Source organism: Thermothelomyces thermophilus, chromosome 5 (genome assembly GCF_000226095.1).
Source record: "Thermothelomyces thermophilus ATCC 42464 chromosome 5, complete sequence".
Taxonomy (NCBI): domain Eukaryota; kingdom Fungi; phylum Ascomycota; class Sordariomycetes; order Sordariales; family Chaetomiaceae; genus Thermothelomyces; species Thermothelomyces thermophilus.
The window spans coordinates 1,130,763-1,156,246 of record NC_016476.1 but is presented as its reverse complement, the minus strand read 5'-3'; the positions used below and the strand labels follow the sequence as shown (position 1 = coordinate 1,156,246).

General features: G+C 44.6%; 5 protein-coding genes and 1 non-coding gene across 6 annotated transcripts; 3 read left to right on the top strand and 3 right to left on the bottom strand.

The window, feature by feature from the left end:
• Positions 1-483: 483 nt before the first annotated feature.
• Positions 484-1,886, top strand: MYCTH_55542 (uncharacterized protein; the record flags this gene model as incomplete). The annotated part of the gene is made up of 2 exons (XM_003664893.1): positions 484-687; positions 753-1,886. 2 exons carry the CDS (start codon positions 484-486, stop codon positions 1,884-1,886), a joined length of 1,338 nt encoding a protein of 445 aa, XP_003664941.1.
• Positions 1,887-2,155: 269 nt separating this feature from the next.
• Positions 2,156-2,847, bottom strand: MYCTH_2308166 (uncharacterized protein). Its single transcript, XM_003664892.1, has 4 exons — positions 2,769-2,847; positions 2,644-2,721; positions 2,259-2,579; positions 2,156-2,202 (listed from the first exon to the last, which is right to left on the bottom strand). The coding sequence occupies exons 1-3, from the start codon at positions 2,769-2,771 to the stop codon at positions 2,502-2,504; spliced, it is 159 nt and encodes a 52-aa protein (XP_003664940.1). The 5' UTR covers positions 2,772-2,847; the 3' UTR covers positions 2,156-2,202; positions 2,259-2,501.
• On the top strand, positions 2,169-2,266 carry MYCTH_t162. The gene has a single exon. It is a non-coding gene; the product is annotated as a tRNA-Ser (tRNA).
• A 194-nt stretch (positions 2,848-3,041) lies between the features above and the next one.
• Positions 3,042-5,918, top strand: MYCTH_2308165 (uncharacterized protein). The gene is made up of 3 exons (XM_003664891.1): positions 3,042-3,526; positions 3,597-4,980; positions 5,098-5,918. The coding sequence occupies exons 1-3, from the start codon at positions 3,291-3,293 to the stop codon at positions 5,752-5,754; spliced, it is 2,277 nt and encodes a 758-aa protein (XP_003664939.1). The 5' UTR covers positions 3,042-3,290; the 3' UTR covers positions 5,755-5,918.
• On the bottom strand, positions 5,919-7,738 carry MYCTH_2308164 (uncharacterized protein). The gene is made up of 2 exons (XM_003664890.1): positions 6,495-7,738; positions 5,919-6,409 (listed from the first exon to the last, which is right to left on the bottom strand). The coding sequence occupies exons 1-2, from the start codon at positions 7,641-7,643 to the stop codon at positions 6,140-6,142; spliced, it is 1,419 nt and encodes a 472-aa protein (XP_003664938.1). The 5' UTR covers positions 7,644-7,738; the 3' UTR covers positions 5,919-6,139.
• Positions 7,739-17,155: 9,417 nt separating this feature from the next.
• On the bottom strand, positions 17,156-17,323 carry MYCTH_2066922 (uncharacterized protein; the record flags this gene model as incomplete). The annotated part of the gene is made up of 1 exon (XM_003664889.1): positions 17,156-17,323. A coding segment is annotated over one exon (168 nt), but the record flags the coding sequence as incomplete, so codon positions are not given.
• Positions 17,324-25,484: the final 8,161 nt, after the last annotated feature.

The following is a 25,484-nucleotide window of genomic DNA, read 5'->3' as shown; positions in this document are numbered from 1 at the left end:
ATGGCTAGTCAGAAGTCAGAATTGAAGTGGAAGAATTTATCATAGCTACGCCTCTAGAACAAGCCCAGGTTTGAGTATCTTCTCTAGAAGTGCATCGTGCCTCGTGAGAGAAAACTTAATTAATGCATGTGGTCAATGGGATTTGACCGGCTATATTGGAACAAGTTGTAATTAATCCGTATATAATATTCTCAACCCGAGCCTGTCCATGTTGCTGGGTCGCCAATCCACCTCTAAAACCAAAAAGAAGGTCTGTGCACGGCTTGGCTCGATCGTGGCCAGGCCCATGTTGATCCCCGCCACCAACGCGTCTGGACGTGTCGGTTGTGGCGATACCTTGACGGCGACACCGGGCGGGCATTATCAACAAACTTACATGTTCTGCCGCGCACGTCCGATGCATAGACGGTTTAGGTCATTAGATTTCCTTGGTTTGGTTTTCTGTGTCGACCAACCCTTCGTTGCGCCTGCATCCTCGCCGAGATGCCCCCCGCCAAAGCGACTGACAAGGCTATCGCGAGAGAGCTTGCCAACGTTGTACGCGAGATCTACAACAGCCCGAAGAGGGATGAATTGACAGTCAATTACGCGCGCAAAAATGTGGAGGACAGACTCGGCTTGGAGCAAGGGTTCTTGAAGGAAGGCGACTGGAAGGCCAAAAGCAAGCAGATTATCCTCGACACTCTGGTAAGACGAGCGCTGCTGCCCACCGTCCACCTTCCGTGGACTGCTGCTGACGGGTCGTTCGGTAGAATGAGCTTGAAACAGCCGATGAACCCCAGGACGCCGCTCCCACTTCCAAACAGAAGGCAAAGCCTGCTCAGAAGCAAAGTAGCAATGCGCGCAGGAAACGAGGAGAAAAGGCGCCAACCCAGTCAGATGCGGAGTCCAACGCTGAACAGCAAAGCGATGTAGAGGATGAACCAGCGCCACCCGCAAAGAAACGTAAATTGGTAAAACGATCAAAGAAAAGCCAGGCTCCGTCGGAGAGCGAGGATAACGCCTCGGGCCCCAGCGACCAAGAAGCGGCACCAAAGCTGAAGGCGAAGCGGCAGTCAAAGAAGCCGACAAACGGTGACAGCGAGCTGTCCGACGCACCTGCGGATTCTTCGACGACCAAGCCCTCGTCAGAGCAACGGGAGGCCCCCAAACCATCATCAGAAGACGGTGAGAGCGAGCTATCCGAGGTGATCGACGAGCCTCCGAAGCGCAAACAAAAACCAAAAACCAAGCCGGACCCCGAAGCCAAACCCTCCTCCACCACGGCCGCTGCCGATGACTCCTCGAGCGAGCTCTCCTCGGTGATTGACGAGGCCCCACCACCGAAGCGCAAGCGCAACCCGAAGAAGGCCGCCGGCAAACAGTCGACCTCGGCCCCTGCCGACTCGCCGGACGAGGCGCAGATCAAGCTTCTCCAGTCCCAGCTCAACAAGTGCGGCGTGCGCAAGGTCTGGGCGGTCGAATTCAAGAAGCACGGCGCCGACACCCCCAAGGCCAAGATCAAGCACCTCAAGCAGATGCTCGCGGATGTCGGGATGACGGGGCGGTTCTCGGAGGCGCGGGCGCGCGAGATCAGGGAGATGCGCGAGCTGCAGGCGGACCTGCAGGACGTCATACAGGGAGAGAAGAGCTGGGGCGTCGGCGGGGGCGGGAGAGGCACCAGGAGGCGGGCGGCAGCCCAGGCGGCGGGGAGGGGGATGAGGGTCGACGAGTCGGAAGGGAGCGGGGGGGATGAGAGCGAGGAAGGGGGCAGTAGCGAAGGCAAGGGTGGGAGTGGCGAGGGGAGCGATGACGAGGGCGAAAGGAGGCCTGCGGTGCGGAAGAAGGGGCCGGCGAAGCGGAGGGCAGATCTGGCTTTCCTGGACGACGAGAGCGAGTCGGACTGAGAGTTCCCGACCAGGCGATGTAGTTACTGTCTTATGGTGTACGTATTGGACAGGCAAGTCTCTGTACTTGTATTGCGGATTATTCTCGCTTTGACTCTTGCACGGAAAAGCGAGGTCAACTACTCCTTCGCGCAGAGTGACATGGTGGCTAACCCGTTCTCAAGACTGCGCTGCGCTGGCCCTTATTATAATCATCATCCGGGGCCGTCTTTCCATGCGTGTGGGGTCGATCTCTGGGCGAGATCGCTTTTCTTGATCACAAGAGTAGTCAGCTCCACACAAGTCACTTTGGCGGAGTGGTTAACGCGCTGCCCTGCTAGTCCTTGGTTAGCCGGTAGGCAGTTCCTTCGGGAGCGTAGGTTCGAATCCTACAGGTGACGCTTTTTTGGTCTTTAACCAACCATGATCTAGACGATCATTGGACAGCACCACGTCTTTTTGTTTGCCGTTGGCCTGCTTCCATGGAGACGAAGGCAGTGACCAAGTGCATGCCGTCTATGTGGGAGTCGAGTCGGCTGCGAACTGCCTGCGGAAGAAGGCGCGATATGTGTGACAGAAATGAGATCAAAGCCGAGAGTGCACACTGCTTCAGGTCCCAAGCTTTATAAACCGTGATCAAGATCGTGCATTGATTCTTTGGGCAATCAAGCTAAAGACGGCGACTGAGCCTAGAAAAAGAACAGCATTGTAGAACTGAGAGGAATACGGTGAGTAAGGCGACGAGATGTTGATCAACGGTCTGATATGGGGGACCTACAGCCCTCCGAGAGATGTCCCGCTCTTCGTCGTCGGTCCTCGCCTCAATGAACAGGCGGCGCAAATTGGGAAAATTAGCCTGTGGATAGTTAGATTGGTAAGTATCAACGATATAAGTCCGCCTACCATTGCGATTGTTGTTTCTTGGGCTTAGGTTACCGCAGGTCCGTCGAACGTGGTTCCGGATCATTTGAAGCGAGGTTCTTGCTCTCTTGAGCGGCCCTGTTCCAGCTAGATCCCGAGAGCTGCCGCATAATTGCTGCCAAGATGGACCCACAGAGTAGCCTGAAGCCACCCCATCCGTAGTGCAAAGCTGTGTGGCTGAAGCGGGACACGGCAAGCCACCTCTCTTACCAGGGATGCTCGTGGCCAGACCTGAACATTTGAGAGAGCACGAGTGCCTGAACCCACCCCCCATCTGCGACAGCGTCTCAGCAAGTCGCCATTGTTCGCGCAGCACCACCCAAGAGTCTGCCAACGACCGGCACTGTGCGACTGGGGAATGAAAGAGTGCAGCCCGCAATAACCGCGCGAATTCCTTTTCGTCGCGCCTGGCAATTTCACCGCCCTTCGTCGGGCGCCCCAGCTTCAACATCGTCTCCGCTTGCCGACACGTCGACGACCCCTCCCTAGACCGGGCTTCGAACGATGGCGCAGGCCGTAAACCGCATTCGCGGGGCGTTTGCGCCCCCGCGTAAGGGCGAGACCTTTGAGCTGCGGGCGGGCTTGGTGTCGCAATACGCCCACGAGCGGAAGGAAGCGATTCAGAAGACCATCATGGCTATGACTCTGGGGAAGGACGTGTCGGCGCTCTTCCCTGATGTGCTTAAGAACATCGCGACGTCAGACCTGGACCAGAAGAAGCTGGTCTATCTGTATCTTATGTAGGCAGTCGACGACCCAAGGAGCGCGCCGTTTTTCTGTCTGCCCCGTTCTAGACTAACCAGTGCGTAGGAACTACGCCAAGACGCACCCGGACCTCTGCATCCTCGCCGTCAACACCTTCGTACAAGACTCGGAAGACCCCAATCCCCTCATTCGTGCGCTGGCGATTCGAACTATGGGCTGCGTCCGTGTGGACAAAATGGTGGACTACATGGAGGAGCCTCTGCGTAAGACTCTGCGGGACGAGTCGCCGTACGTGCGCAAGACGGCTGCTATCTGCGTGGCCAAGCTCTTCGACCTGAACCCCACCATGTGCATCGAGAACGGTTTCCTCGAGACATTGCAGGAGATGATCGGCGACCCGAACCCGATGGTGGTGGCCAACTCGGTACAAGCCCTGTCGGAAATCAACGAAACGGCGCCCGAGACAAAGGCCCTGGTCGTCACACCAGCCACCCTCAAGAAGCTGCTGATGGCCTTGAACGAGTGCACCGAATGGGGGAGGGTCACGATCCTCACCACCCTGGCCGCCTACCCCCCGACAGACGTCAAGGAGTCGGAGCACATCTGCGAGAGAGTCGCGCCGCAGTTCCAACACGTCAATCCCAGCGTCGTCCTGGCTGCCGTCAAGGTCGTCTTTGCCCACATGAAGCTCATCAACCCTGAGCTTGTCAAGCAGTACCTGAAGAAGATGGCGCCTCCGTTGGTCACCCTCGTCTCTTCTGCGCCAGAGGTGCAGTACGTCGCCCTCAGGAACATCGACCTCCTCCTGCAGGCTAAGCCGGACATCCTCAGCAAGGAGCTCAGGGTGTTCTTCTGCAAGTACAACGACCCGCCTTACGTCAAACTCCAGAAGCTCGAGATCATGGTCAGGATAGCGAACGAGAGGAACTTTGACCAGCTTCTGTCCGAGCTGAAGGAGTATGCCCTCGAGGTTGATATGGACTTTGTCAAGCGCGCCGTCAAGGCCATCGGCCAGGTGGCCATCAAGATCGAGGCGGCTAGCGAGAAGTGCGTGAATGCTCTATTGGACCTGATCGCGACCAAGGTCAACTATGTTGTCCAAGAGGTCATTGTAGTCATCAAGGACATCCTTCGGAAGTACCCCGGCTACGAGGGCGTCATTCCCACACTCTGCAAATACATCGACGAGCTGGACGATCCCAACGCTCGGGGTGCTCTGATCTGGATCGTGGGCGAGTATGCCGAGAAGATCAACAATGCCGACGCCATATTATCGGGATTTGTTGACCTCTTCCCGGAGGAGTTTACTCAAACGCAGCTACAAATTCTCACGGCGGTGGTGAAACTGTTCCTCAAGAAGCCCAGCAGCAACCAGGGCCTCGTACAAAAAGTTCTGCAGCTCGCGACGGCCGAAAGCGACAACCCCGACATCCGCGACCGCGCCTACATTTACTGGCGCCTTCTCTCCGGTGACCTGGACATCGCCAAGGTTTGCCCCCCCTCTCCCCCTTTTCCCCTTTCCTTTCGCCCTTTTCTTCCTTGACCCCCTTTTTCTTTTCTTTCTTTTCTTTTCTTTTTTTTTTAGGATGCTAACTCTCCAATGCAGAACATCATCCTCGCCCAGAAACCGCCCATCACCACCACCGTCAACAGTCTTCCTCCGGTCCTTCTCGAAACCCTCCTAGCGGAGCTCTCCACCCTCGCGTCGGTCTACCACAAGCCGCCCGAGACGTTCGTCGGGAAGGGCCGGTTCGGCGCGGAGGCGATTCAGCGCGCCGCGATCCAGGAGCAGCGCCAGAACGCGGCCGAGAACCCGATCGCCGCGTCGGTGGCCGCCGCGGCCAGCGCGGGCGGTGCCGGGGCCGCAGCGCCGCAGAGCAACATCGAGAACCTGCTCGACATCGACTTTGACGGGGCCGCCCCTGCGAGCGCGGAGCAGAATCCGGCGGGGACGGGCACGCCCGACCGGGTGGCGAGTCCGGTGTCGACCGGCGGTTTCGGGGCCCCGCCGAGCGGGGGGATGGCGGACATCATGGGCCTGTTTGATGCGCCCGCCCCGGGGCCAGCAGCAGGCGCGGGCGCCGGGGGAGCGGCTGCTGCTGGCGGCGGCGGTGGTGGTGCCCTGAGCGACTTGATGAGCGGGTTCGAGGGCCTCGATCTGAGCGGGGCGAGTGCGCCGCCCCCTCCAAGGCAGCAGCTTGGGCACGGGAACGGCAATGCCTCGGGGGGGAAGGGCAGCGATGACCTGTTGGGCTTGTTTTAGTTGGGGTTTGGAAGTACAGGAGCATCGGTGTCTGGAATGAGGAAAGGGAAACAAAGAGAAGAAACGCCTTCTAGACAATATCTGCTGGGAAGCTCCATCTTGGGTTCTCCCACCGGTGCGGTGAGGTTGCTTGTTTTTCGGTTGTGGTTGGCCCTGGTTCTTAATAGATGCTCGCGACCCCAAGGAGACCTCTCGTTGCAAGTCTTCCCGTAGACGAACGTTCCCACAACACGCCCTGGCTTTGGGAGCGTCTAATGAGCTCCGCACATCCATCAACAAACCGCCCCACGTGCGCGCCGAGCGCATCAATCATCCGTTCGAGAGACTGATGTCAATTTTTTTTCTTATTATTTCCGTGTGTGGTCTAACCTTACGGCTATTTATTTCAATACCTGGCCTTCCTTCCCGTGTACTTCAGCGAGAAGATACCGCGCTCAATCGAGTTGAGCAGGATGTAACCGGACTTGAAGTACGGATACACAGACCAGGTTCCCAGGAACTTGATCACGCCGCCGACCTCGTCGTCTTCGGGGTGGCAGTCAAAGAAGCCGACCTCCTCAAAGTTGCCGCCGGTGGGATCGAGCTCGACGCCCGAAACGTCCACGATGCGCAGCCCCGAGCCGTAGTTGGCCTGGTACGTCAGACCGTTGACGACCTAACATCGGGGGATCATAATACATGTCAGTCATGGCTGGTGTAACTATGGTTTGGGTGGAGGATGGTGATGATCAAAAACTCACGTATTGGTTGTGATCGATCGACCTGGCCGGGCTCTTGTAGATGCCCGTGTTGATGGGGCCCTCGAGGTTGGTCACGTTGAAGATGTAGGTGGTGGTGTGGCCGTCGGCGGCCGGGTCGGTGCCGTCCAGCTCGTCCTTCTCGTCGTCGAGCAGCAGGAAGGTCTGGGTGTGGTCGACGAGCCAGCCCTGGTGGGTGTAGGCGGCGCCGTGGTAGGGGGTCCGCGAGACGACGGCGGGGTTCTTCTTGTCGGTCACGTCCATGATGGTGAGCGTGTCCTCGTTGAAGTTGAAGCAGATCTGGCGGCCGCGGTACTTCTCCGAGGGCCCGGAGTAGACGACGCACTGGGCGTCGTGCACGTAGCCGTCGTGGGGGATGCAGCCGGGCGAGACGGGGTTGGCCGGGTCCGACACGTCGACCATGAACATGCCGCCCGCGCACGTCGTGTTGCGCGCGTTGGCGCCCGACCGCCCGCCGACGGCGTAGATCATCATGGCCTCCTCGTGTGCGACGAGGTTGTGCGAGGCGCCGAAGCCGGTGAAGAGGGCGGTCAGGTCGCGCTCCTTGCTGAAGGTCCGCGGCCGCCAGAAGACGGGGTTCCACCACGGCTTGACCGAGAGCAGCCTGTTCAGGTCGAAGATCTGGAGGCCGTGGCCGTCCGACTCGGCCCCGATGTAGGCGTGGTGGCCGATCACCTTGATGTCGCGCCAGCTGGTCGCCGTCGTCTGCGTGTCCAGCCGGCCGAGGTACTCGAGCTTGCCGCCGCGCGTCACCTCGACGAAGCCGACGCCGTCCGTCTGCCCGACGATGCCGAACTCGCGCCCGTCGGGCGACGTCCAGCCCCAGACGTCGTTGCCGGCCTTGGTAGACGACCCGAGGTCCTCGTGGCTCAGGAAGCCGTGCAGGTCCACGTTGTTGCACCGGTACGCGGCCGTGCCCTTGCCCGCGACCCCGTTGATGCAGGCCTGCTTGGAGGTGATCTTGCGGTACAGGAGCGAGCCGCCAAAGAGGCCCTTGGCGCGGGCCTCGTCCCACTGCTTCGTCTTGATGTCCATGAGCTCTTCCATTTTGCTGGCCGAAGCCGCGGTGCCGGCGCCGGCGACAAGGGGGGCCAGGGCGGCCGCGGTGGCTAACAGGACGTTCACTCTCATGATGGGAGGTTTGAGGTGGACAGGTCCACCTCCTTATGCAAAGCAGTCAGGTATTCCGATGATGCAAGAAAGAGCTAATTATGTTTGGCTTCCCCTCTGACCCTTCATGCGGCTCTACATTCTATGCACCTTATATATATATATATATGCGTCATACATCATTTGTACGTGATTCCCAATGCAACAACCGACTGTTTGCTCGTATTCCCTCGAAAAGGACAGCCAGGCGCCGAGACCTCCTTGTGAGCATGCAATGCTGCGTGCCGATCACGCACCTCTTGGTGGTTATCTTCACCGTTTCCCGATCAAGGAGGTGTAAGTCGGTCAAACATGCAGCGGGCAAGCATCACGGTGGATCTCGACATGTCGACCACAAAGCGACTAAGACGCCAAGGCTGGGTTTTTCTTGTCACTTCCCTTTCCTGGACCAAGGCCGTGCTGCTGTCACAGCCAAGCGTGGGGTCGGCCAGGGCTCGCCGTACAGGCATGCAAACTGCCACCTTCTTCTCCGTGTGGCCGCCCAATGAGACCGAGAACAAAGGTAAGCGAGCGATGGGAATCCTTGAGCTGGAAGGGTCCTGGAGGAGACGAGGAGTGGACAACCTCTATGCAGTATGTTTGTAGGCGTGTATATACTGGGTACCACACACACGATCACGGGGCCCCCTTTATTGTTACGTAGTATTCTTATTGAGGCACCCTACTAAGTTATCTAATTACAGATGTACAGCTTTTGGTTTGGCGCACCGGGGCTCGTTGTTTTACTGTCGTATGGAATAGTCCAATAATACATTGCTTCTAGCTATCGTGACCTCATCCGAGCTCGAATCGGTGTGTTCGCATTGCACAAGTTATTAACGAACTGCGGGGTCTAATCAGTTGTTGGAAGGAGGCGGCCGGGAGTGAAGAAAGGGGATATTCCTATGATTAGACCTGGAGTGGTGGAGTGATATGCTCACCGGGACATGCCAATAGCTATTAGAATCTAGCGAGTCAACACCATGAATTCCGTACGTCGTCTTCACAACATACACGGTAGATCGGGTATATATAGGTGCCGAACCCGACTGCACATAAACGCTGCACAGTGCGCACTCCTATAATTAAGGCACCTTACCTTTATTAGGTAGCTAAGCTCACCCCCACGCAATCTTCAGGCGCACTTGAAGTGAACGATATTAAGATGGCCATAGCTCCGGATATCCACCTCCTTAACATGTGTTTTTGTATTTCTAATCAATGTTATCAAAGCTATTGGCTATGGAGCCGCCCCTACGATAATAGAAGTGGCGCCAGACCAAGCTAGGAGCAACAACCCAACAACCTTAGAGCAACCGTTAAGAATTTGACTCACATACTTATCATTTTTAGCCGGATCTGAATCAAGCCAAGTACATTTATTGCCGGCTTAAACATCTTTGCGGTGGCCATTGGCATGAAGATAGAGATCGGTCGGCCCATTGCGGAGGGAAAGGTAAGGCAGTTAAATTGCCCACCTTCCAAACGCACCTTCACCTATAGTAATTAGGTACCTTTCTCCCTCTCCTACCTTTGGCAATGGGGTACAGATTAATTACTCTAAACTCAGTCAGAGCCCTCGGGTACATGGCGGCTCGGATGGCCCTGAATATCGGTTCTTACAGCCTGCCGATGCATTCTGTAATATATAAGTCAGACCCCCCATATACCAACCACCCCCATTTTCCGACCGCTTGGCAAACCTTAGCACCTATAACTACCTATCTTCTTTAACCACATATATTATAGACCTATTTAACTAACTACAATATAGGAAGCTATTAATTCTACACTTTCTAAGCCACTCTCTTCGGCAGTAGGGTCCTCTATACGGCCGGCTTCTATCTAGGCCTGGTAGATCTGTTTAATCATTGTAAACTGCTTATTAGGATCTACTATTACCCTCTTCCTCTTCGACGGCCGGGCTGCTTCTAACTATGCCTTTAGAGCTTTATTTTTCTATTATAACTAAGCTAACTTAAAGTCCTTCTAGTTAAAAGCTTTCTTAACCTTCCTAAATAGGAACCTATATATAGAGGGGTACTAAGTCTTAGTAAATAGGTTAGTTAGCTAACTATATAAGTTTGACTTCCTCTATAGTATATTAAAAATTAGGTTAATAGCTCCTTTTAAAGGCTAGGAGTATTAAATAGGTTTTAGAGTCTATATGGAAGCTAGCTATTTATTAGGATTAGTTAGGTTATTCGAATTTTCTAATAGAAGTCTACTTATTAAGGGTTTTACTATATTAACTAGCTATAACCTAGATATCTTCTATCTTACCTTAATATTCTAGGCTATAATAGCCTCTTTCTAAGCCTTAATAATATACCTAATTATTATCTATTTACCTAGGATAGATAATTCTACCTAAGATATTATATTATTAAGGAGCTTCTAATAAGTATACTTTAAAGGGGAAAAGATTAATAGATCTAATAGCTGGAAGATATAAGAGATATATAGAGATAAAAAGGGTAATTAGATATTATTCTTATAATATAGCTATATGAAGTTATTAGTTATATAGTTATTATAGTTATCTAATATTAAAAGTTATTATTTAGAATTATCCTCTAGCTAGTTAAAAGAAATAAAGACTTCTTAAAGCTATTTAACTATAATAGTTCGATTAGTCTAGCCTATCTCTATTACTATAAATCTCTATTATTATTATTATTATTAGTCCTATACCATTATGCTAATAAGCATACTAGAGCCTCTCTAGTTATATATAAAGGAAACCGTACCTAATAGGCCGGATAAAAACCTCTATCCTTCCTTTAACGCCTAATCTAGAATACTAATACATTACAAAGAAAAGGAGAAGTGGCTAGAATGGCCCTAAAAAGGCCTTCCTTCCCGGTCTAGCCTTCTTACAAGGCGGTATTCCGGGAGCCTCCCTAGGTCTATTAGCCACCGTAGAACCCTCCTTGCCAAACAATAGTTACGGGCCCCTATACCCTGTAAAACAAGGTCTAGGTCCCTTTATGACCGTATTTCCTAGGATTCCTACGTTCGGCTTCTTGGTAGGTTCGGGCACTATACAACTAGGTGCTCTATAGTTTCCCTCTCTAGCTATAGGCATAGTAGGGGGTACTGACCCCTGGGACTTAAACCCTAAAAAGGAAGTTACAAAGGCTAATAGCCCCTATACGGGCCTGTACTAGTAGGGAGCTCTAGGCCTTTGTTAGGCCCTAGTACCTTTATAGGCCTTCCCTTGTAAAAACTAGGCACGGGGGGTCCTTATCTAACATGTGCTATATCCTCCTATCGGCTTAGTCGGCCCTCTAACGGTTGCTCTAGCTGGCTAATATAGCTAGTTCCGTAGCCCGTAGCCTCCTTTATAGGGTCTATAGGGGGGGTCGACCCCCTCTATAGCCCTCCTAAACCTATTGCTGGACCATTGACCTTGTTACCTCTAGGGCTATAGGCTTCGGCTCCCGGCCCCTTGCCCTAGCCCTTCTCTTCCGGAACCTCTGGCTTAGCCTATTATAGGCCTGTTAGATAAGGGCCCTCGTAGGGACCCGGGAGGCCCCCGGATCTGCCCTGGTCTATAAGAGCGGTTGGTCGAGTTTGGCTTCGAAGTTAGCTAGCCTCTTATTAAGATAGAGGTCGAGGGGTGGTACCTAGGCTTCCGTTTTGAGGCACTAGATAGGGGTGGCCTTATAGGCCCTGGTAACTACTCGAAGGGCCCTGTGTTAGGCTTTCGATAATTCCCTAGTAGGGCCTTCCGGCTTACCCCCTGGCTTGGTAGGCTTGTAGAAGTTCGAGGCCTTATAAGCTAGGGCGCTACGGATACACTTGGTATAGATCTTACGGGCCCGTAGGAGGCCGGGGCCCTAGGTCTTTATAGCAAGTCTGGTTAGGGCAAACTCCTAGGTTTCTAGCTTCTTAGCTACCTTTGTATAATAGGGGCCCTACTATAGCCTCTAGTCTAGCCAGACCCTGAGGAATCTGGCCGACTTCAAAAGGGCTATAGTAGTAGTGCCCCCTCTAGGCCGTAGGAGCTCTAGCGGTCGCGACTACTATTTCCGGCCCCTGTTAAAGTAGATAAGCTTGCATTTTTCTAGGGCAAAAGCTATACCCTAGGTCCTTGCCTACTAGAGGTAGGCCTTTTAGGCCCTCTATAGCTAGCCATTATAGGCCTCCTCGGCCCTCCTAAAGGCTAAAAGGTTAGTATCGTTAGCAAAGCCTATTAAACTAACTATAGGGCTGGCCTAGCGAATGGCCTAGTAGAGGGAGGCTATATAGAGAATAAATAGTATAGGGGAAAGGGGTGACCCCTATGGAACCCTAGCCCTTACTACTATATCCTCCGTTTCCTAGCTATTGAAGTAAAGGATAGCTACCCTATCCCGTAGCCACTCCCTAACCTAGATTACTAACTACCTTAGGAAGCCCTGGCCCCGTAAAGTAGCTAGTAGCCGGGTATAGTTAACGGTGTCGAAAGCCCTTAAGATGTCGAGCTATAAGAGGGAGGTAGCCGCCTTATACCTCTAGGCCTCCTAGACCTAGGCCGTAATAGGCTAGATAGCTAGTTCTATAGACCTATATTCCTAGTTACCTATCCGTTTGGCCGGTAGAAGCCTATAGGCCTCTGTGACGGCCGTTACCTTCCGGGCGACTATAGCCTCTAGTACCTTACCTACTATTAGTAGGAGCGCTATAGGCCTATAGCTACCTAGGGTAAAGTAGGCCTATAGGGGTTTGCCGGGCTTATAGAGGACTACTATCTTAGCCCTTTTAAACTAGGCTAGGAAATAGCCGAGCCGTAGGCTTTCCGAGGCTAGTATAGCTAGTATCTGGTAAAGCGGCCGCCTATAGGCCTTTAATAGACCTATAGGGAAGAGGTCCTCCCCTAGGGCCTTCTACAGGGCCGCTCTAGCTAGTACTACCCTAACTTCGCCTACCGTAACCCCTTGGCTTATTTCGAACTTCGGCTCCTAGTAGTCGTCTAGATCGGGTCATTAATATCTAATAGGTCTGCTTCTAGGTTCGGAAAGAACTTATTAGCCAGTGCTTTAGCCTTCTATTAGTAAGTTATAAGCCCTCCTTCGAAGGCTAGGAGCTTTAGAGGGTCGACCGGTAGGTAGCTTTATAGCCTTGCCTACTGCTTTAGTCTCTATAACAGGTCCGGCCGATTAGTTACCTCCCGTAACGTAGCCCTCTAGCTCTTGGTCTTTACGGCTATAATAGTCTTAGCCTAGTCCTATAGGGCCTGCTAAAGTGCTTCCTATATATAGGGGTTTAGGGTGCCCTTATAAGCCCTCTCTGCCCCCTTAGCTCTCTTCCGGGCCTCTCGAACCTCCTTTGTCTACTACCGAGCTCGTTTACTACCTATACTAGCCTTCTTTGCCAGGGCCGAGACTATAGCTATCTCTTCGAGGGCCTCTATAAGCCTGTCGAAGGCCTATAGAAGCTCCTCCGGGCTCTAGAAGACAGGCCCGGCCGGGGCTAAGGCCTACCTACCAAGCCGGAGTAGGAGGTAGGCCGCTTCGGCCCGCGTGACCTCCTTATCTAGGCTCTTCTAGTCCTACCCTTTACTAGCTAGTACAGGCCCGTTAGTCCCCTAGAGGGAGACATTTAGGGCCTGTAGGTAGTAGTCGGATTTCCTACGTTCCACGATATCCCTATAGGTCGCTTCTAGCCCGGCCGAGGCCTAGAATAGGTCTATTGTAGAAGGCCGGCCACGCTAGTCCCCCTAGGGGGCCCTAGTAACCTGGCTATAAGGCGTACGTAGGTCGAGGTCCCACTAATCTGTAAGGCTAAGGAGGTCCCTGGCCCCTAGGCTAAGCCTATTAAATAAGTCCTAGACTAGGTAGTAGAGGTTAAAGTTACCTATAAGAACTAGGGGGTAGGTTAGCCAAGGTAGGGCTAGTAGGTCCTATAAGAGGGCCTGCTCCCCCTTATTATTATAGACTAACTAGAGCTCGAACCCCCTCTTTCCTAGGGCCAGAAAGATTACCTTATACTAGTTCTCCTTTGCCAAGTAGTTCTACTAGCTAACTAGGAAGCGCTTAGCCACTAGAATAGCTACCTTGCCCTTAGGCTCATAAACTAGGTAGTATTTCGAAGCCTAAGGGTAGTATATTAACCTTATAAACCGGTTAATCTATAGCTCCTAGATAGCTAGTAAGTTATATTTAGCCTTCTCTAGTAGGACCTTAAGGGCTGTGACAAACCCAACTTAGACTTCTTCTAAAAGGGTTTAGACGAAGGTAGATTAAGCAGGACAAGCGTACAGGTCGTCTAAGGGATTCAGTAAAGCCAAAGGGTTTATAATAATACTAGAGTTGTCTCTTACAGTAGTTAGCGATGCTTGGTATAAGTACTATAATTATAGATTACCATTACTGGTGAACTCCCAGAGTCTACTATAACGAGTGACTATCTATATATATATATAATCCTAGGATCACTAATAGTCGTGGTGATCCTCTGTACTGGCTTACCTAGCTTACATTGTAAGCTAGTGATCCTCTGCTATGATTATTTCTTGCCAAGTATAATCTTATCCTGATTAGCCTATTATTCCTGCTATTTTATTGGCCTGTTAGGGAGGCGGCTTAGGCAGTATTCTATATATATATTTTCGTGACACGAAACCCTTCCTTTAAGGCTTTCGACCTAAAAGCCTATCTTAGGCTGTTTTAAATAACGCTAACGTCCTTTTCTATATATACCTTGTAATTTTTCCCTTTTTCCGTACCACTAGTAACTAATAAAATGGTAGATCGTATCTCTAAACGTTAATCTTTAAAATCCTAATAGCACGCCACGCTTGCTTCTTTTATTAATTCTTCTAGTATAGACGTTATACTATATTCGTAGTATTTTAAGCGGAACTTAGCTTATCATATAGCATTAGGCTCTTCTTGCTATAGCGAGTATATACGTTAGGGTCATTCTTACAATAGTTCTAATATAGCGTCTGCTTATTTGTAGCCTTGTTTATTGCCTTAATATTCGTAGCTAATCTTTTATAGTAATAAAGATTATATCTAAACAGAAACGTGTAGAATAAGAAGAGGCCGATGCTAAAGAGGCCCTTTTCGTTCTTTAGACTTAACTTTAGATGGCTATCGGTCGATTGGCATGTCTTTGTCGTTAGAAACGTTTCTTGAAGGAGCAGGGTTCCGAGCTGTTTCGTCGAGGTATATAGTCTCTAAAGAAAATAGAGGCAGAAGAACGGAGGGTACGGGATTCCGAGGCACGCGTTGTTAGTAACGTATAGTCCTAGGGTGCTAATGTCCCGTTTGATTAGTCCTCTTTAGGCCTAGATTTGTTAGAGGCTGACTTGGCTGTTTTATCTAAGCTAGTGCCCATAGTCAATCTAGGTTCTAGTAGTAGAACTGTTCTAGTTTCTTAGGGTAATTCAAATTCTTAACTAGTTCCTATAAGTTATCCTCTAGTCTAAAATCGAGCCATTTAACTAGATACTATAGTTCTCCATTAATAATATGTAAATCTAGAATTTCTTCGACGTCTTATTCTTCCTCTTTGTCTTCTGCTTCGATATATATAGCAACCTTAGCATTCTTTGGTACTAGTTTAAGAAGTAAAATATGAAAAATATCTATCTGTAGTTATATAGATAATGGTAACAATAGTCGGTAGTTAGATGTCGAAATTCGTTCTTTAATAACGAAGGGTCTAACCTTCTTAAAGTCTAGCTTTGTACTTGGTCATTTGGTTTATAGGTTCTATATAATCAGATAGACTTTATCTTCTCTCTCTAGGTAAGGTCCCTTGAGCCTATATTTGTTATAGTAGTTCTTTATTCTAGTTCTGACAAACTCGAGTTCCTTTTTAAGCTTCTTATATAGTATATATATCCGTTTTACTTTAACTACTGCTCTTAGTACTATAACCTCTAGTCCTTACCTAAGGTTTACTTTATATCTATAATTTGTAAAGAACGGTATAACTTTGGTTATTTCTATTAGTATTATATTATAAGCGAGTTACGCTATTAGTAATAGCATAACCTAGTCGTCTTGCTAGTAGTTAATGTAAGAATAGAGGTACTGCTTAATAACTTGGTTTAGTCGCTCCGTTTGTCTGTTAGTCTATAGATAATATGCCGTTAATAGCTTGCTATTAATGTCTAATTGTTATATTAACGCTTGCCAGAACTTTGATATAAACTTAGTATCTCTATCGGTAATCTATTCTTATAGCTAAGTATATACTAATATAACTTACTAATAGATTACGTCTATTAGTTATTCCGCTATCTAGGACTCCTTATAGGGAAAGAAGTATACTTATTTAGTCAGGTAGTCTACTATAGTAAGAATATTATTGTAGATTACCCCTATAGCTATATCTTTAGATTCTAGTAGTTTTGTAATAAAGTCTATTGTAACTAAACTCTATAGTTTGTTAGCTATTAATAATGGCTAAAGTAGCCTATATAGCTTATATTATGCTATTTTGCTTCGATTGCAGATATTATAGTTCTATATGACTTCCTTAACTTGTACCATTAACTATGAAAAGTTATAGTGTTTTTTGACTTATACGATAGTCTTTGTAACTCCTTTATATCTTCTAAGTTTCGATTTATAGAGTTCTCAAATCATTCGTAGCTATTAATCCCTATCGTAGATATATACTTTGCCTCGATACTAGAGTTTCCTATCTCTTTCTTTTACTCCATTAGGTACTACTAGTCTGGGTGCTGCTTAATACTACATCTTGTTAATCCTTTCTTCTCGAAAGATTATATAACATTCTAGGAACGAGTTAAGTAGATCGTCTTCCACGGGTATCTACGTTTCGTAATATAGCGTTCTGTCTATTCGTTCCTTAAATAACAGTAGCGTTATTTCCGTTTATCCTTCTATATAATCTGTTTATTGACTTAAGGCATCCACTTATACGTTCTCTTTACCCTTCTTATAGCGGATCTTGAAATTAAATTCTATAAGGAATTCTGCCTATTGTATTTGTCGTCCGTTAAGCTCCTTTGTCATCGTAAAGTACCGCAAATTCTTATAATCTATATATACTTATACTAGTTTAATCGTATCGCTAAGGTATAGTCGCTATTCCTTAAAAGCTTCGATAATTGTAAGTAGTTCTTTATTATAGATTAGATAATTAAAACATAGTCTATCGAGCTTCTTTAAAAAGAAGGCTATAGGATATAGCTTCCCTTGTTTATCTTACTATCCTAACTATCCTCCGATAGCGTAGTCTAAAGCGTCTGTCTCTACCTTGAATAGCTTCCTAGGGTCTGGTAATACTAGTACTAGATCTTTAGTAATAGCGTTACGGATCTATATAAATGCTTGCTTATATTACTCTTCCTATTAGAATTTAGCGTTTTTCTTAGTAAGTTCGTATAAAGGTCATACGATTGCTCTAAAGTTCCTAATAAATATCTAATGGAAGTTTATAAACCTAATGAAACTTTATACTTCTATAACTAACGTCGGTCGTAGCTAATCCTTAATAGCTTTAACCTTTAAGGGTTCTATTTAGATTTATTCTAGGGATATTTTATATCCTAAAAATACCGTTTTCCTAATATAGAATTTACTCTTTTCCTTGTTAACTAATAGCTTATATATATATAATACGTCTAGTACTACTCTTACGTACTTCCGGTATTTATCTATCATTTTGGAGAAGATAAGTATATTATTAAGATAATATACTATAAATTTGTTAAGAAAGGGTTAGATAGCTTGATTAATTAGGGCTTAGAACGTTACTAACGCGTTTATAAGTCTAAATAGCATGATAAGGTACTCGTAGTAGCTATAAGGTGTCCTAAAGGCCGTTTTCTACTCGTCGCCTTCTTTAATCTATATATAGTTATAGGCCGATGGCAAGTCAAGACGTATAAAATATTAGGCTCCTACTAACTAATCTTAAAGCCATAAGATTAGTAGTAACAGGTATTAGTTTTTCATAGTCTATTCGTTAAGTTACTAATAGTCGACGTATAACCGTAGCTTTCCGTCTTTCTTAGGTATAAATGGGATTAGGTAGCCTATTAGCAATATCGATAGGCAGATATATCCTCTTCGAAGGTTCTCCTCCAAATATCGCTTAAGTTCTTTATTTTATATCTAGCTTGTATAGTAAATCTTAAAGAACTTTAGTCATGCTCCTTCCTTAAGCTTAATCTCGTAATCCTATAAGCTATATTCTAGTAATCCTTCTAGATATTTCGGTTCGAATTCTAGGTGTCTTTTATACTCCTTTGGTACTTCCCTAGTCTTGTCTCGTTTCTCGGTTTTCTAATAGTATACGAACTTGGTTCCGTCTATAGCAATACTAGCGATTTCTCCTATCTTAACCTACTACTCTAATTATAGTGCTCCGCATTTATCAATAGAGAGAATAGCTATTAGCAGTTTAGCTCGTTCCCCCTATCGTAACGTTAGTATTGTTATACCACTTCTTCCAGAGTCTATAGTAGTCTTATTACAAGCTAACCATATACTACGGCCTAGTAGGGTGTAGCAGGCTAAATAAGCTACTAATCAAGAAGGGTACAAAGCGAGGCTGACATGGGATCACTAGGGAGCGCGGGCTACTATAGGCAAACAATTGCCAAAAAGGGAAAGATAGCAAAGGATAGCTAGCTACTAAAGGCAATCTAAGGACAGGATAGAAGGGGACTATAAGCGATCGACAGAAGTATATATACATATAAATAGTTACTCGTTATAGTAGACTCTAGGAGTTCACTAGTAATAGTAACCTATAATTACAGTACTTATACCAAGTATCGCTAACTACTATAAGAGATAACTCTAGTATTGTTATAAACCCTTTGGCTTTACCAAATCCCTTAGACGACCTGCCTACTTGTCCCACTTAATCTACCTTTGTCTAAACCCTTTTAGAAGAAGTCTAAGTTAGGTTTGTTATACGTTGCTATTACTCCTTTTGTTCTATTATGGTTTAGAACGGAGGTAACTTTGACCTTGATATCGACATGGCTACTAACGTTATAGCCGAATAGCTACTTGCCTAGCTTTATTAACTCTATTAGCGAATCTAGGAGTTAGACTAGAGAGATAAGGCTGCTTAAGCTTAAATCAAGGAACTCGAGAACGGCGAAAAGCACTTGTAGAAACTAGTTAACGAGGCCTACGCTAAAATCAAGACACTTGAGGACGCTAAAGCAAGCTATATCAAGATCGAACTATCTAGCAAGTATAGAGGAACTAAGGAAGACCTTATAGGATTCCTAACAAACCTCTAATCTTACTTCTAGCTTAACGACGATAAGTTTCTAGACAATAAAGCTAAAGTCCTTTATATAGTTATAAGACTAGAGGGTAAGGCACTTAGATAGTTCGAGCCTATATGGAATGATTATCTTACTAAGGAAGATGAAGATGACTAAGACGTATTTATATAGGTAGTCTTTTAATCTTATAACCGTTTCAAAGAAGAGCTTTAGAAGGTTTTTAGCAATAAAGATAAGAAGATTTATATATAAGAAAGACTTGTTAATCTCTGATAGACTAAGTTAGTAGCCTCTTATGCTATATAGTTTAGATAGGATATACTTAAGTCTTAGCTTAATGATAAGGTATTAATATAACTATTCTATAATAGCTTAAAGGAAAAGGTTAAAGACGAGCTATATAAGTATAATTAGCCTAAGACTCTAGATAAATATATTATATAGGCTATTAGAATCGATAATCGACTCTATATATAGAAGTAATAGAAACGAGGTTAAATAAATAAAACTACGGTTAAGGCTAATGACAGGAAAAAGTAAGTATATATTAATACCTTATATAGGATTTACCCTAGAGCTATAGATATAGATATAGTATAGAAGTAGGACTAGAAGAAGACAACTAAAGATAGGTCTAATATTACCTACTATAACTATAGAAAGAAAGGGCACTATAAGTAAGAATATTAAAGCCCGAAGAAAGAGTAGAAGACAGTCCCTAGAAAGGAAATTATAGCTATTGACGAAACCACTAAGGATATCATCGAAGTAGCGGCTACAAGCTATAAAGACAAGGGCAGTGACATGGATAGTCTTGGACATGATAGCAATAGTGAAGACAAATAAGTACTATACTCTAAACTGGTCACTATGGACCTAGAGATAGGTCTTGCCGAATAGGATACGGCAAGAGAGTATATACTGCTAATTTCGATTTTCCTAACCTTAAGGCAATAGGGTTTTATAGTTATATAGAGGTAGGATAGATTATAGATAACCGATACTTAAGGAATCGAAAGACCTAGACCTAATATTCTATTCCTCTAAGAATGAATTGAATAGTATTGTAATAAAGTTTTCCGGCTTAATATAGAACTATATAAACGGGATAGACGCTTGATTTGACTTGCCTAGTAGAGTAATAAGATAAGGGATAAAATAAAGGAACTCTAATATATTATAAAAACCATTAAAGGAGAACAGCCTATAATATATAATAGGCCTAATAGCTATACCGAGTACCTTGACGACTAGTAACTTAGTAACGATATATAGAACCTAGAATACTAGTTTATACGTATAAACCGCGGAAAAGACGAGTATATGTAGGAAAGCTATTAGAAGAAACATTCCTACCTTAGTATTAGGGTACCTACAGTCTATATATAATGGGAAGGATTCGGGAAAGAATTCTAATACCTCCTAGGCGATGCCACGCGACTATATTCTCGATATAAGGCATATATATAAGTGCCCTAGTTCCAGTGTATAGTATATAGATGCCGATACTACTTCCGTGACAAATTCGAAAACAATCACTAGCTAACCCGATAAGGAAATGAGGATAGAAGCTTATACCTTATAGAATAGGTCTACAATATAGGAAATAGAGCGGCCGAATTACTCTAGAAGATTGAAGCCCGCGATCTAGAAGGCATTACGATAGTTCTAAAACAAGCCTGGCCTAGGTACTACGGAATAGGACAAGACATATAAGACTCGTACTAGAGCAACGACTGCCTCTATTATACGGATAAAAAGAAATCACGGATTCGGGAGCTTTAAATGAAGCTATAATATATACGACGAAAAGTAGAATGGACTTAATAGTAGGAAGTCGTAAGTACTTAATGGCTTATAGAGATAAGTATAATCGATAAAGCTACTATTAGCCGAATAACTAAAGAGGTTAGTACTAACCTAGGAAACGGGTTAGGGCCCTTCGAGGGGCCTAGAAACCATTAACGCCCGTATAGCGGCAAGTGGTAGCGTAATATAGGAGGAACTAGCGTAAGAGACTACTATATCGAGACCTCCTAGCAGAAATATAGGAAATCGCTATAATCTTTAGATAACGGCAACAAGATAAGTAACTATAGATAATAGTATAATAGAAGTAGTACAAAATGCTTATACTAGTAGATAGTAGAGCAGAGATAAACCTAATTTCGCCGACGCTTATAAATTAGCTATAGATATCCTAGAGAATAAAGCGGAAGTATAGTATAGTTAAAGGGCTATTTCTAACGTAATGGGTATATAAGGAGACTAAACCAATTAACATTACTATAGTAAGGAAGACTATAATAGTTATATTTAGTATTATAGATATAGATAATAATAAAGATATACGACCCGGATATTAGCTAGAAGAATAGTAGCTACCTATAACCCCAAATAGAGTTATATTTGACTAGCGAGATGGGGAGCATGTAAGGATCGCGAGCAGACGATGCTTAGGGGAAGGCATGTCCTATAGATCCACTATAAGAGACAGACAGTGGCAGATAGACCACTATAGACTCTAGAAGAGGCAGTATAACGACATCGATATTGCGATAGGAGGAACGAGCTAAACCGCTAATAGCTATTCTCTCCGTTGACGAATATAGAGCATTGCAATTAGAGTAGTAGGTTAAGATAGGAGAAATCGCTAGTATCGCTATAGACGGAACTAAGTTCGTATACTATTAGAAAACCAAGAGACGAGACAAGACTAGGGAAGTACCGAAAGAATATAAAGGATACCTAGCATTCGAACCGAAGCATCCAGAAGGATTACTAGAACACGGCCTATAGGATTATAAGATTAAGCTTAAGGAAGGAGTATAACTAAAGTTCTTTAAGATCTATTATATAAGCTAGACTTAGAATAAAGAACTTAAGCGATATTTGGAAGAGAACCTTTGAAGAGGATATATCTGTCTATTGACATTGCTAATAGGCTACCTAATCCTATTTATACCTAAGAAAGATAGAAAGCTATAGTTATATATTGACTATTAGTAACTTAATAAATAGACCGTGAAAAACTAATACCTATTATTATTAATCTTACGGCTCCGAGATTAGTTAGCAGGAGCCTAATATTTTACGTATCTTGACTTACTATTAGCCTATAACTATATATAGATCAAAGAAGGCGATAAGTAGAAAATAGCCTTTAGGATACCCTATAGCTATTACGAGTACCTTGTCATGCTATTCGGACTTACGAACATACTAGTAACGTTCTAAGCCCTAATTAATCAAGCTATCCGACCCTTTCTCGACAAATTTGCGGTATATTATCTCGATAATATACTTATCTTCTCTAAGACGATAGACAAACACTAGAAGTATATGAAAGTAGTGCTAGACGTACTATATATATATAAACTATTAGTTAATAAGGAAAAGAGCAAATTCTATATTAGGAAAATGGTATTTCTAGGATATAAGATATCCCTAGGATAAATTCGGATAGAACCTTTAAAGGTTAAAGCTATTAAGAATTAGCTACGACCGACGTCAGTTACGGAAGTACGAAGTTTTGTTAGTTTTACAAACTTCTACCAGATGTTCATTAGGAACTTTAGAGCAATTGTACGACCTTTATACGAACTTACTAGGAAGAATGTTAAATTCTACTAGGAAGAACAATACAAGCAAGTATTTATATAGATCTATGATGCCATTACTAAAGATCTAGTACTAGTACTACTAGACCTTAAGAAGCCATTTAAGGTAGAAACGGACGCTTCAGATTACGCTATTAGAGGACAATTAGAATAACAAGATAGACAAGGAAAGCTACATCCTATAGCCTTCTTTTCAAAGAAGCTTAATAGACTATATCTTAATTATCTAATCTATAACAAGGAACTACTTACGATTATCAAAGCTTTTAAAAAATGGTAACTATACCTTAGTAGTACGATTAAACTAGTATAAGTATATATAGACTATAAGAATTTACGATACTTTACGATGACGAAGGAGCTTAATAGACGATAAATATAATAGGTAGAATTCCTTGTAGAATTCAATTTTGAGATCCGCTATAAGAAAGGTAAAGAGAACGTACAAGCAGATGCTTTAAGCTAATAAACGGATTATACGGAAGGACAAACGGAAACAACACTACTATTGTTCAAGGAACAAACAGATAGAACACTATATTACGAAATGTAGACACCTATAAAAGATGATCTACTTGACTTGTTCCTAGAATATTACATAATCTTTCGAGAAGAAAGAATTAACGAGGTATAATATCAAGTAATACCTAGACTACTAGTACCTAATAGAGTAGAAGAAAGAGATAGGAAACTCTAGTACCGAGGCAAAGTATATATCTACGACGGGGATTAATAGCTACAAATGATTCGAGAACTCTATAAGTCGAAACTCGGAGAATACAAAGGAGTTATAAAGACTATTATATAAGTCAGGAAACATTACGACTTTCTATAGTTAACGGTACGAGTTAAGGAAGTTATATAGAATTACGATATTTACAATCGAAGTAAAACGGCATAATATAAGCTATATAGGCTACTTTAGCTACTGCTAATAGCTAATAAACTATAGAGTTTAGTCACGATAGACTTTATTACGAAGCTACTAGAATCTAAGGACACGGCCATGGGAGTAATTTACAATAGTATTCTTACTATAGTAGATTGCCTAACTAAATAGGTATACTTCTTTCCCTATAAGGAGTCCTAGATAGCAGAACAGTTAGCAGACGTGATCTATCGGCAAGTTATATTAGTACATGCTTAGCTATAAGAATAGATCACCGATAGAGATACCAAGTTCGTATCGAAGTTCTGGCAAGCGTTAATACAACAATTAGGCATTAATAGTAAGCTATTAATAGCATATTACCCATAGACTAACGGACAAATAGAGCGACTAAACTAAGTTATTAAGCAATACCTCTATTCTTATATTAACTACTAGTAAGATAACTAGGTCATGCTATTACTAATAGTATAACTCGCTTATAATACGATATTAACGGAAACGACTAAAGTTATACCGTTCTTCGCAAACTATAGATATAAAGTAGACCTTAGGCAAGGACTAGAGGTTATAGTGCCAAAAGTAGCAATCAAAGTAGAACAAATGTACGTACTATATAAAAAGCTTAAAAAGGAACTCGAGTTTATCAAGACTAGAATAAAGAACTACTACGATAAACATAGGCTTAAGGGACCTTACCTAGAGAGGGAAGATAAAGTCTACCTAATCGTATAAAACTTATAAACCAAATGACTAAATACAAAGCTAGACTTTAAGAAGGTTAGACCCTTCATTATTAAAGAACGAATTTCGACATCTAACTACCAACTATCGTTACCATTATCTATATAACTATAGACGGATGTTTTTTATATTTTACTTCTTAAACTAGTACCAAAGAATGCTAAGGTTACTACGTATATCGAAGCAGAGAATAAAGAGGAAGAATAGAATGTTAAAGAAATTCTAGATTTACATATTATTAATAAAGAACTATAATACCTAGTCAAATAGCTTGATTTCGGATTAGAAGATAACTTATAGGAACCTATTAAGAATCTAAATTGCCTTAAGAAACTAAAGCAGTTCTACTAGTAAAATCCTAACCGGCTATAAGAACCGGCTCTAAAGCCTATTCCCTAATAGAAAAAGAGGGGAACCTGCTAGAATCAGGACTAGGATCCAACCTAATCGACTCCCAATCAAGCATATCAAAAGTACCTAACGCCTAAGCCTAACCTACGAAGGTCTACGTCTCCGACATTAGCAGAGGAGTATCTAGCTCTTCCTCCTCCTCTAGACAAGCTACACTACGATGAAAAACTTCGGTATTATAATCGTATAGGGATTGTTACAAACGACGTAATCGACTTAAACGGCTTAGCGTCTAAGTAAGTAACGCCTTAGTCTTAGTAATCTCCCTTGAAACCTTCTCCTGCTCTGACAAATTCGAAAGGACTAAGATAGTTAGTAACCTAAGATTATAAAAGAAAATAATGAAGAACCTATAGGTATCTATAACGTTTGGACTACTATACTTCTTACCTATATAAATATAGTTTTAATACTTATTTAAACCCTCTATTATTATATAATACTTTTATGGCTTTATATTCCAATAACGCTTACAAGGTATAGCGACCTTATAACCCCCTTGCTTAATCTTAATTATAATAGTATATCGTTCGCGTTTAAGATTACAACGATTCCTAGGAAGACGATTAGCTATAGCGAAAGGAAGTTAACGGAAGAAGGACATTACCTACTAAGAAAAGGAGGTATTAGTAATACTTAAAACAAGCTATAAGAAGTTTTCGGGTCGAAAGCCCTAAAGAGGGGGCATCGTGTCACGAGCCAACCATATACTATAGCCTAGTAGGGTGCAGCAGGCTAAATAAGCTACTAATTAAGAAGGGCACGAAGCGAGGCTAACACAGGATCGCTAGGGAGCGCGGGCTACCACAGGCAAATAATTGCCAAAAAGGGAAAGATAGCAGAGGATAGCTAGCTACTAAAGGCGATCCAAGGACAAGATAGAAGGGGACTATAAGCGATCGATAGAAATATATATACGTGTAAATAGTTACTCGTTATGG

Excerpts from the sequence above, each read along its gene's own strand:
- MYCTH_2308166 (XM_003664892.1), bottom strand. Across the intron at positions 2,580-2,643 it reads GGGACATCTCTCGGAGGGCT|TTCTACAATGCTGTTCTTTT; the intron begins GTAGGTCCCCCA and ends TATTCCTCTCAG.
- MYCTH_2308165 (XM_003664891.1), top strand. The coding sequence starts at position 3,291 with ATGGCGCAGGCCGTAAACCGCATTCGCGGGGCGTTTGCGCCCCCGCGT. Across the intron at positions 3,527-3,596 it reads CTGGTCTATCTGTATCTTAT|GAACTACGCCAAGACGCACC; the intron begins GTAGGCAGTCGA and ends ACCAGTGCGTAG. Across the intron at positions 4,981-5,097 it reads GTGACCTGGACATCGCCAAG|AACATCATCCTCGCCCAGAA; the intron begins GTTTGCCCCCCC and ends TCTCCAATGCAG.
- MYCTH_2308164 (XM_003664890.1), bottom strand. The coding sequence starts at position 7,643 with ATGAGAGTGAACGTCCTGTTAGCCACCGCGGCCGCCCTGGCCCCCCTT. Across the intron at positions 6,410-6,494 it reads CGATCGATCACAACCAATAC|GTCGTCAACGGTCTGACGTA; the intron begins GTGAGTTTTTGA and ends CCCCGATGTTAG.